Source organism: Petromyzon marinus, chromosome 29, assembly GCF_048934315.1.
Source record: "Petromyzon marinus isolate PM22_M1 ecotype Great Lakes invasive population chromosome 29, UKy_Petmar_22M1.pri1.0, whole genome shotgun sequence".
NCBI classification, from domain to species: domain Eukaryota; kingdom Metazoa; phylum Chordata; class Hyperoartia; order Petromyzontiformes; family Petromyzontidae; genus Petromyzon; species Petromyzon marinus.
The window spans coordinates 8,010,226-8,021,825 of record NC_133695.1 but is presented as its reverse complement, the minus strand read 5'-3'; the positions used below and the strand labels follow the sequence as shown (position 1 = coordinate 8,021,825).

General features: G+C 55.0%; 1 protein-coding gene across 1 annotated transcript; it reads right to left on the bottom strand.

Annotated features, from left to right (window-relative positions):
- Nucleotides 1-816: 816 nt before the first annotated feature.
- LOC116947217 (receptor expression-enhancing protein 1-like) lies at nucleotides 817-7,423 on the bottom strand. The gene is made up of 8 exons (XM_032962721.2): nucleotides 6,798-7,423; nucleotides 6,040-6,112; nucleotides 5,472-5,548; nucleotides 4,329-4,449; nucleotides 3,573-3,686; nucleotides 3,260-3,377; nucleotides 2,634-2,779; nucleotides 817-2,393 (listed from the first exon to the last, which is right to left on the bottom strand). Exons 1-8 carry the CDS (start codon nucleotides 6,827-6,829, stop codon nucleotides 2,325-2,327), a joined length of 750 nt encoding a protein of 249 aa, XP_032818612.1. The 5' UTR covers nucleotides 6,830-7,423; the 3' UTR covers nucleotides 817-2,324.
- Between the last annotated feature and the right edge of the window lie 4,177 nt (nucleotides 7,424-11,600).

Genomic DNA, 11,600 nt, shown 5'->3' with positions numbered 1-11,600 from the left:
AAACACTGAATGAGTGAAACACCGAATGAGTAAAACTGCAATCTAGATGTAAAAGTGCGTTGGTTAATGGTGTTGCACGTGTGCCGCGATTCCGTCCGTCTCGATACTAATTAACTGATAACATATTCATAAATAATTAACATTCGCTAATTAGCATCTAGATCCCACTTTATACGCTCGTGTTTTTTTGTCGCTTTACACTTCGTACTTGCAAGGATCTTCGTTGCTAGATATCCCGACCCTGCGTGCTATTGTTTGATCCCGGAGCGCATTGTTCGTAGCACGGAGTGGGCGGGGGCATTGCCTGGATTGAATCACGAGGGGCCGGAGTCTCCCATCCTCGAGGGGCAATGCCGCCCCCTGGTGGCTGGCGCGGGGAAGCGCCCCACAAATCACAAGCGGCGGCCGTGCAGCTGCCGCGGTCTCGCAGTTGTCGCTGGGAACGTTGTCCGACGATTCGCTCCGCGTGCTGGGAGCGTCGCGCCAGAGCTCCCGTCACACGGAGCGAAACGTCGGACATCGTGGCCAACGAGACGTGGTCCAACCCGAAAATCGGGGGGAAGACCTCGAACCACATCGTGATGATGGCGGGGACACAGCAAGAGGGGTCCTTCAAGGCTGTGTGTGGCTGCGTGTCTCGAAGACGGGAAAGCGAACGGTGGTGGTGGAGCGACGGCGCAGGTTTGCTTTTCGTGCACACAACGTCTGAGCTATGGGACAGAAGACCACGATGACCTTTTGACCTTGACCTTAGCTGGGTCCGCTTCATCAGAGCCACAGCTGGCACCGCATGGCACGACTCCGACACAACCGCACTCGCCGCTGCTTCATGTATTTTTTATTCGTAAGCCACGGAAACCGAGAGGTGGCGTGGGTGTGCGTGCGCACGCGCGTGTGCGCATTTGTACTCGCTCATCGATTCGCTCTCAATAAATTACGCGTCGCTCATATCACAGTCGCGTCCGACCCGTGGAGGTCTCGGTAGCAGCAGTAGTCAAACCCAGTGGCTAAGCTCGGGGGCAATGCCACGGTGGTGCAGGGGTGTGGGGCTGCGGAGTGGTCATCAGTCGGGGCGGTGGAGGGGATGGTGGCGGGGGGTTTATGAGGTCACAGCTAAGAACAAGAAATACACTTAAAATCTCGCGCGTAACCAACGGGGCAAGGCTGCCACTTCACAATCAACCTGACGTGAGCCACTGCGACAGGAACAAAATGCCACCCTCTCAATTTGCCCCCCGCCTCTCTCCATAGCTGAGTGTCTAGGCACCTCCGGCGAGTTGAGCCCTTTGTAGTTTCGCCACCCGCACACTTGATGGCTATGGCACGAACTCGCCGTTCTGAGTCCGATCCACGGGGTCGGGGGGACAGTGTTGACACCGTAGCGTCGGTTCACGCCAGACCTGATAGAGAACGGTTTTGTTCCGAACTGGGGCTAGCGGGAGGTCAGACTCGCACAGTTCACGCTCGGTCAAATATCCCTCTCGTGCTCGCCTCCACTGTCGGTTCGTACGAGCTTGGTCTTAACAAGCGATGCCCATTCTGAACCCGTTTCCTCGGAGTGAACGGCCGGCACGTGTAACATGCACTGCCCTATTGGAGGAGGGCATCTGCACGGCGGGGGGCTCGCGGGGGTCATGTGGCCATACTTCACCACATCCGTCAATGCGGGCCGGCAAAGGCGGCGAGAGCAAACGCCGTAGCAGAGCACAGCGCAACAACGGATTCTGCCACGCGGCCCTCTGCTGACGGCGGTGGCCCCCTCGCGTGCCGATCGCATGACCTCAAGCGGAGTGAGGAGGGGTGCTAGCGGAGGCGCTGGGGCCGAGTCCCCAGCTCGATCCCCGGTTTGAGTGGTGGCGCTGGCAGCCGGGGGTTCCTTGGCGCCGTGTAAAGTGCGGAGTTTGTGCATGGGCACGGTGAAGACGTGGCAGGGCGCCGTCGCATGCTCACCAACCCCCTCCCCCCCCCGATTTAAGCAACAGGGGCTTCCGATTGTTGAACCCTGTTCACCGCAGACCGAGTTTTCAAACAACAAAGGTGCCCAAAATGTGTTGTTCGAATTTCTTTAACGAGGTCATATGGTTTTCTTTGATGCCCAGTGCTCAGTGAAAGCGGCTTCAATGCCGGCAGCCGATGGCTAAAATCAGTGGGGTGGGCTCAGGTGGCCATCGCTTCTACAGCCGCGTGCGAATCCAAGGCCAGCATGCCCCTCGCGTGCCCACAGTAACCTTCTCCTGCGAGCCACTGTGGTGTGGAGGTAGGAGGACGGAGGTGCCCTCCGCCGCACGAGGGGGGCCCCATGGCCTGGGCGGATTGCGCGGGTTTTACATGGTGTCGTAGTTGTCTGGCGCAGCCTTCTTCCTGCAGCGGGCCTTCACACTGCGCACCTGAGCCTGCACGGCCGCCAGACGGGAAAACGGCGGTCGGAATCCAGAATCCGCGATCGTTGCCCTGACTCTGAGTCTAACCCTGTCCCTGGGTCTACCTCTCACCCTGAATCCTGACCCCGAGTCTAACCCTGAGCCACAACCTTCATTTTGAGTCTACGCCCTAACCATATTTCTTGTTTACTCCCTAACCGTACTCCTTGTCCTGTTGCCCCATTACCACCTGTGACTCCGTGACCCCATTACCTCGTTGCGCGTGGCCTTGGCCTTGCTCGCTTTCAGACTCTGAGTGCGGCGTGGGGGCGGGGCCTCCGCGGGCTCCTCGTCTGATTGGTCGGTCCTCACCTCCAACTGCTCCGCCACGTCCGAGCGCAGACTCACGCTCGGTTCGTCTACACGCGCGGGCGACAAGCAATGGGCGACACGAACCACAGGCAACGCCACTCAACCACGGGCAACTCCAACCAACCGTGGGTGGTTGGGGTGCCGTGTGCGAGTCACGTGCAATGTTTGTCGTGTTTGCGGAAGTGGGTGCCGTAGTGCGCGTGCGGTAAACTAAACTATTTTTTATTTTACCAGGTAAGGCCCACTGAGCTATATAGCTATTTTTTCAGACCTGGCCACAAATGATAGCTCAACGAAGTGCGTTATCATCATGTGGAAATGTATAGCAGCCAAACACTCAAAACGGATGTTTCTAAATGTGGGGGGGGGGGGCTGGGGGGGGGAAACTAGAGGAGAGGGAGAACATGCAAACTCCAAATATACAGGCATCAGAGTCGGGATCGAACCCACGACCTCTTGTATACCAGGCCAGGTAGTTAACATCTCGCCACCGTGGCGCCCATGGTGAGGGGACCCCGGGGAGTCACCGGAGTCGTCGATGGGGTCGAGTGTGGAGCCGGCGCGGCGACTCGGCACGTCCGGGTGGATCAGGGTCAGGTCCTGCATGCTGAAGCTCCGCAAGCGCTCCGACAACGCTCCCTGGCCCTGCACATGCACCCACAGATCCCCCTAATGCATTAACATAGGTATGTGGGTACTGCAGTTATGCCACGGCAAAAATTGTGCTGCTGGAAGGGTGAAGCGGGATGGTTGAGCATGTGGAGTGAGTGGAGCCGGAGGGTGGAGTGGGTGGAGCAGGAGGGTGAAGTGGGTGGAGCAGAAGGATGGAGCTGGGAGTACCTTGGCTGCGGCTGTGACAGCGGCGGATGTGGCAAGGTTGAGGCCGCGTTTGCCAAAACTCATGACCGTCTCGTAGCTTCGTTCCTTCGCCTGTGTCAAATACTCATCGATTTCCTACACACAAAGGCAAAGATCCCCCGTATAGCCTTCACATCGTTTTTGGGGAAAGTGCTTTTAGCGAGCATCTGTGAAGGCCGGCCGGCACGGGACCACGCCCGGCCACCTTAGTCTCTCAGTACCACGCCGGTTCAACCGAAAAAATTAGAATTTGCGCTCCGGATCCCCACACACGCACACTCTACACCGCACGGGAAGGGACCGTGTTTGTTTGCCCACCCACCTTTCAGAGTAATGTCGGTTGCTTGACCGCTGAACTGATATTTTGAATTGTCAGAGCTGGAGTTTATTATTACCTCCTGGACATCTGTGAAAAAGAGCTTCATGGCTCATCGGATTCCTCCAGTCTAAATACAAAACCGAAAAATACAAAATCGATTCTGACCTGGTACACACACCGCACCAGGTACTCATTTCAGGCTGAGTCGACCTAGGGGAACCCCAAGACCGGTTCGGATAATAGTAATTGCTGTCGACTGTGAGTGGGAATCGAACCTGGGCCACCAGGTTGCTCCCCAGAGCAGAGCACACACGCGCACACACAGACACACACGTGTGGATTGTTGTCTGTGAGGAACATCGGCGATGGTGGCGGTGGTGACAGTGGTGACGCTGGCTCGCGTGGGTGACGGCACTCACGTGCTCCCTGGAGGAGAGCGCCGGGTGCACGAACTTGCGGTACAGCGTACTGGAGCCCTTGGTGTAAGGGGACAGCAGCCAGATGACGAAGAAGATCTTCAGCTCGTAGTAGAACGGGAACCTACGGGGACGGAGATCCTGTCACAGGGACCCCACCACGTGGACTCCCACCACGTGGACTTCCACCAAGGGGACTCCCACCAAGGGGACTCCCACCACGGGGACTCCCACCAAGGGGACTCCCACCACGGGGACTCCCACCACGGGGACTTCCACCACGGAGACTTCCACCAAGGGGACTCCTACCAAGGGGACTCCCACCACGGGGACTTCCACCACGGAGACTCCCACCAAGGGGACTCCCACCAAGGGGACTCCCACCACGGGGACTCCCACCACGGGGACTCCCACCACGGGGACTCCCACCATGGAGACTCCCACCAAGGGGACTCCCACCACGGGGACTCCCACCACGGGGACTCCCACCACGGGGACTTCCACCAAGGGGACTCCCACCAAGGAGACCGTCGTCGCTCCGTGTTTAACCTCAATGTTGGAGGCAGCACCACGACGGGTCGGGGTGCCAGGGCCCCGTGCGCCGTTTCTCATGCCATGCATTTGAGAGCAGCGAAACCGCAGTGGGTAGTGGACCACACACACACACTCGTGTACACACACACACTCGTGTAAACACACGCTCATGTACACATACAAAGATCCCCCGTATAGCCTTAACAGACTGTAGGGGCAAGTGCTGTTAGCGAGCACCTATGAAGGCCGGAATGGTACACGAGGGGGTGGGAGGCCAGCACCACGTCCGACCGCCTTTGTCTCCCTAGTGGTTACACACCACACCAGGTACTCAAATGAGTCTGAGTTGACCTAGGGGAGGCTCAGGACCGGTTCAGATAATCCTCACTGGTGTTGGCTATGAGCGGGAATCGAACCCGGGTCACCAGGTTTCGATTACAGCGCGCTAACTGCTTCACTACCGCTCGTGTACACACACATACACGTTCGTGTAAACACACACTCGTGTACATACACACACACACGCTCGTGTACACACACACGTTCATGCAAATATGCGCGTGGGGCCTGCTGGAGCGAAACTGGACCTCTCTCTCTTGAGTTGGTACTCACCACGCGAGCACGAGGTCCGTGAACGTCTCCACGGCGGTGAAGATTGCAAACACGATCCAGTACATCATCCACTTCACCTGCACATCACCCACAAAGACAAAGATCCCCCGTATAGCCTCAACAGACTGTTGGTGAAATTGCTCTTAGAGAGCACCTATGAAGGCCGGCACAGCACACGTGGGGGTGGGTGACCAACAACATTCCTGACCACCTTTGTCTCCCTAGTGGGGATGTTTCCTGGACACCGCACCGGGTCACACAGACGGAGGCACGCTCGCACAGCCTGTGGTGCACGGTGGTTGATGCAGTCTGTGGGCAGCAGAGGGCTCTGCATAAATCCATCGTTGTACTGCACCATGCTTCCACATCTATGCCCCCCCACACCCACCGCACTGACCAGCGTGAGGAAATGTGAACAAATAACCCACGGCGAGGGGAGCCCCCCCCCCCCCCCAACGTCCAACAGCAGCAGAGTGTCACTAGGGCGGGTAGGCGACGCGTCCACAAGACGGAGGGCGCGTCCCCCACACAGTACGTGGTGGAGCGTGTCCCCCGAGGCCCTACTCACGTATTCACGCACGTTCTTGGTCCGCACCGCCTTGTAGGACGAGTATGCCGGGTACAGGGTCCCGAACACCAGCCTGCGGGACGAGGCGGCAGGGCAAGGTCAGCTCGGCTCTGACCTCTCTCAACCTGACCCGACCCTATACCCTGAACCCGGCAGGGCTGACCCATAACCCGAACACCTGACCTGCCCCAAACACTACGCAGTGCGGCGGATTACGAACCACGTAAAACATCATCATAAATACCACCGCCATCACCACAATAACCATCACGACCGCTATCAAAAACGTGACAACCACCGTTACCGTCAACACCATAACCATCACCATCGTCACTACCATAACCATCACCGACATAACCATCACAGCCATCATCATCACCACCACCATCGTCATCGCGGCTCCGCAGTCCCGGCGCAGGGACGATGAGGCAACAACAGAAGGCGCGGTGCGGACAGGGAGAGGAGAGAGACGGGGAGAGGCAGGGATAGAGACGGGGAGAGGAGAGAGACGTGGAGAGAGACGGGGAGAGGCAGGGATAGAGACGGGGAGAGGAGAGAGATAGAGATGGGGAGAGGCAGAGATAGAGACGGGGAGAGGAGAGAGACGTGGAGAGGAGAGAGACGTGGAGAGGCAGGGACAGAGACGGGAATAGGAGAGAGAAGAGAAACGGAGAGCTAAATTGGATGAGGTTCGTAACGGAGATAAGCAAGGAAGAGGCAGGGAGAGAGAGAGAGAAGAGAGACGCGGAGATGCTCACGCGATAAGGCGGGAGATCATCCAGGACACCATGGCTCCTCTGCCCGTCTCCCCACGTCGCACGGTCTCCGGGATTGCGGCCGGGAGCCTCGCGCTGGGGTCCCGGCCACAGGGGCCCTGACGACAAGGGGTTCTGGCCGCACGGGCTCTGCCGGAGGAGGGGGGGGAGGGGTCTCCGCTGCTCAGTGCCGCCTCGTGCAGTGGCGATCTGCGTCGGCAGAGCGTGGAGACGCCGCCGTCGGTGCCGCTGGTGGTGGTGGGAGCGGCGAAGGGGGTCACAGGGCGGTGCCTCCCGGACGCAGGCAATTACTCCAGAACCCCGCCCCGGGTCCCCTGCTCTCTAAGCCCCCCCCCCCTCTAATCCACCTGTCTCTGGGTCCCCTTGCCTCTAAACCCCCTATTTCTGGGTCCCTTATTCCCAGTGTCACACTGGGTTCCGTGGTCTCGGAGTCTCCGAAACGTTAATTACGGGGTGACTGAACGGTGACTCAGGGGGTATTGAGCATGGGGTGATTGGCGAGTGAATGCGTGGACAGTAGTGAGTGAGAATGAATGCGTTAAAGAGCGAGCGACGAACGAGTGAATGCGAATGAAGAAGAGTGGCCAGTTGTCATGGGTGCTGACTGAATAATGTATCAACACTGCGGTGAGCGCATTGTGCAATTGCGTTTGCAAGCAGCAGAGGGCAGTGCAGCAATGTCGATAGTACTCTTTGGTTTTTTCGGTAAAGTCACGTAGGTAAAAATAATAAAATAAAATGAAAAAAACCTAAATTAAGTCACGACGTTTCGGGCGCGACACAAGCGTCCTTCTTCAGGTGGGGACAACGTAGCGAAAGCACAAACGCTTAAGTGTGTCTCAGAGATGGCTCTGAGACACACTTAAAGCGTTTGTGCTTTCGCACCTGAAGAAGGACGCTTGCATTTTGATTTAAAGCTTTCGTGACTGCAGGGATTCATATTCTTGGTTCTTTCGGTAAAGTCACGTGACTTTACCGAAAGAACCAAGAATAAGGACGCTTGTGTTGCGCCCGAAACGTCGTGATTTAATTTAGTTGTTTATTTATATTGTATTATATTTTTTTACCTACGTGACTTTACCGAAAAAAAGCAAAGAGTATGAATCCTTGCAGTCACGAAAACTTCAAATCTAGAATCGATAGTACTTGTACGTACTGTCGACGTCGCGGTCCCAATTTTACCAACCCGTACCTGGACATCGTGGGGAGGTATAGTCAAATACCCCCATCACTCACGTGGCGCGGGGAAGCCGTCATCCAGCAGTGGGTTGACGCAAAAGGGCTGCACGTGTTGACTTATGATGAGTGCATCGTGAGGAGTGCTGCAGCAATGAAGTGTAACAGCGGTGGGTCTCAACCTTTTTGGTGTGCTTCATCGCACGTGACGTCAGCGGCACGGCTCGGTTACAGTGGAAAAACAAAAACAATCTAGCGCCTCTCGTTTTGTATTGGGAAAAGAGGTTTAACACTTGGGCCTTCGCGATCAATATTATTCATCATCAAGGTTATTGGGTTAGATCGCGGAGGTATAAATGCGTCGTAACCCTCCACCATCCGTGACAAACTTGACAAACCTTACTGGCTGTGTCGGGTGGTGGAGGGTTACGACACATTTATCCTAACGCGATCTAACCCAAACACCTTTGATTTAAAGCTTTCGTGACTGCAGTGATTCATATTCTTGGTTATTTCGGTAAAGTCACGTAGAAGGGAGACAAAAAAATAATAAAACAATAAAATTCTCACGACGTTTCGACTGCAACACAAGCAATCATCATCAGGTGTGAAAATCACAGCAAGAAAATTTGATGATGACTGCTTGTGTTGCAGTCGAAACGTCGTGATAAATGTTTTAATTATTTTATTGTTTCCCTTCTACGTGACTTTACCGAAAGAACCAAGAATACCAAACACCTTTATTATGGGAAAAGAGGTGTTATCCTTCACGTTAACCACGCCGCAGCCTCTGCCACGTTTTAAAGGCGTTCACCTGTTGAGAACCGTGGCCCGCACTTGCTGAAGCCCTCCCCGTGTCAAAAGTTCGCTTCCAAGTACCTGGCGCGTGGAGCGGCTTTGTGGGAACATAAAACTCGACACGATTCGTCAAAAAAAAAGCACCGCTGTCTTTAAAGAGCGTATCGATGATGTATTTTAAATATGTTATGTATCTATGTGTTATTGTAAGGCAGTGTTATTGACATACTAGCCTTTTGCCCGTCCAAGGACAGGTGTATTTGAGTAAATCTGAAACTTACAAGTGAAAAGCAGACCGCGACGTGATAATGCATTGCATTAATGCGTGTGCAATTTGTAAGGCCGCGGTGACAACGACTTATTTCATTTAAAGGTTATAATCCCTTGTTCATCACGACGTCCTTTTTACTTCGATGTCTCAACAACAGCGTTACGGAGATCACGTGATGACGTGGGGGTTCTGCCTTTGTAGTGAGGAGTGACGTCACTCGCTAATTAATATTAATGACGGGGGGGGTGTCCATTTGGAGGACGTAACCTGCTCATGATTATTCATGAGGGGGAGGGGTTCTCCATGCGGAGTGACGTCACCCGCTCATGATTATTAATGAGGTGGGAGTCCATGTGGAGGACGTAACCTGTTCATGATTATTAATGAGGAGGGGGAGGGGCTGGCCGACGTGGAGTGACGTCACGCGCGGGACACACAGACACTATTGGCTCATTATAGTAGTGAATACGTACTCTTTGATTCTATTCGTTAAAGTCACGTAGGTAAAAATAAAATAACAATAAATCACGACGTTTCGGCCACAACGCCGTCCTCTGGACAGTCCATTCCCTTCACCTGATGAAGGCCATTTGTGTTGTGGCCGAAACGTCGTGATTTTTTGTTATTTTATTTTTACCTACGTGACTTTACCGAATAGAACCAAAGAGTATGGATCCTTGCAGTCACGAAAGCTTCAAATATAGAATAGTAAATACGTGTTCAGTTTATTGTTTGTTGTTTGTGACTTTTCAGTACTGTCAACGCAGTATGACCATATATGGTGATTAGTCTTGAGGATTTTGACGTGCGGTGTCGAGTCTCCTAATCGGAGATGGGGGTTGGGGGGGGGGGCACTCGGCCGGTGTCCACTGAACGGCCCACGGGAAGAGGCTCGTGGTGTGGTGTGGGGGGGGGCTCCATCTCGGCACCCGCGTCGTCCTCACGACTGTGATGTCGTGAGACTTGCGGCGATGTGGATGTCAAACTAAGAGGAAGAAAGCCTCTCTAAGCCGGACCGATTGTGGGGGAGGTGGAGGAGGGTGATGGGGGGGGGTGGTGGGGGCTTTTCCGACAATCTGCAAATAAATAAATAATAGGGGTTTATGAAACGTGAATGACGTCCATGGTCTCGTGGTCTGTGTCGGGGTTTTACAAATTCCCCACGGCAGATGAGTTTCTCTGCGTTGTGAGAGCAGCAACAGCAGCTGCAATGACAGGTCCTCTCGCCTGTACGGATTTTGACTTCGGGGGGGGGGCTGACTTCAATATTCTGAGATATCCAGTGTTTATGTTTTCCAATGGGCGCCACAAATGTATAAAACAAATTTTATTGGATTTGAACGCGGAGTTTATTAATAGGTCGGAGCCGCTGATGTGGCTAATAAGTTCGATAAGTTCGAAAGGCTGCCGCTCAAGCAGCCTGCAGGGCAGCACAAGGTGGCAGCACAAGGTGGCAGCCTGCAGGGCAGCACAAGGTGGCAGCCTGCAGGACAGCACACAAGGTGGCAGCCTGCAGGGTAGCACGAGGTGGCAGCCTGCAGGGTAGCACGAGGTGGCAGCCTGCAGGACAGCACAAGGTGGCAGCCTGCAGGGCAGCACGAGGTGGCAGCCTGCAGGGCAGCACAAGGTGGCAGCCTGCAGGGCAGCACGAGGTGGCAGCCTGCAGGGCAGCAGCACAAGGTGGCAGCCTGCAGGGCAGCACGAGGTGGCAGCCTGCAGGGCAGCACAAGGTGGCAGCCTGCAGGGCAGCACGAGGTGGCAGCCTGCAGGGCAGCAGCACAAGGTGGCAGCCTGCAGGACAGCACGAGGTGGCAGCCTGCAGGGCAGCACACGAGGTGGCAGCCTGCAGCATTTTTCAGCAGCCTGATATCCGGTTATTCCGATTACCGACTTTCCCAAAATTTCAGGGGGGGCTGAGCCCCCCCCAGCCCCCCCTGTGGCTCCGCCCATGGTTCTACCTGATGACGACTGCTTGTGTTGCAATCGTAACGTCGTATTCTATTAATTTATTTCATTTCTACGTGACTTTACCGAAACAACCAAAGAGTAGCATGAAAAGTAGCATCATCGACACCAAATATCAAAATTAATAGATACAACAGCTTTTGTTTAGTAACATAATTTCGTGTCTATTTGTTTGTGTTTCTCCCTTGTGATGGGACTTTGTATGATGAACGTTGAGATTTTACAAGGAGCGCGGGCGACCAATAAGGTCTGGATTAGTCTGTAATACGGTAGTCGGCACTAATGAGGGTTTGACAGCTATGAATACGTGACACTGAACGAGTGGCACTGCCTGAATCACGAATGAGTGGCAGTGCACGAATGAATCGATGGCACGACGCGAATCCAGCTTGCTAGAATGACGAATGAATGGAAGCGCGCGGCGGACATCGAGCGAATTAAACGCAATCCGAGCATCCGGGACGCTGGCTTCGCGCGCGCGTGCACGCGCGCCCCCTCCGGCCGTCGCTATTGGCTGCCCGCGCCCAGAGGTCACGTGCCCTCGCGCACAACGCCTCGCCATTGGCCGTGCGCGG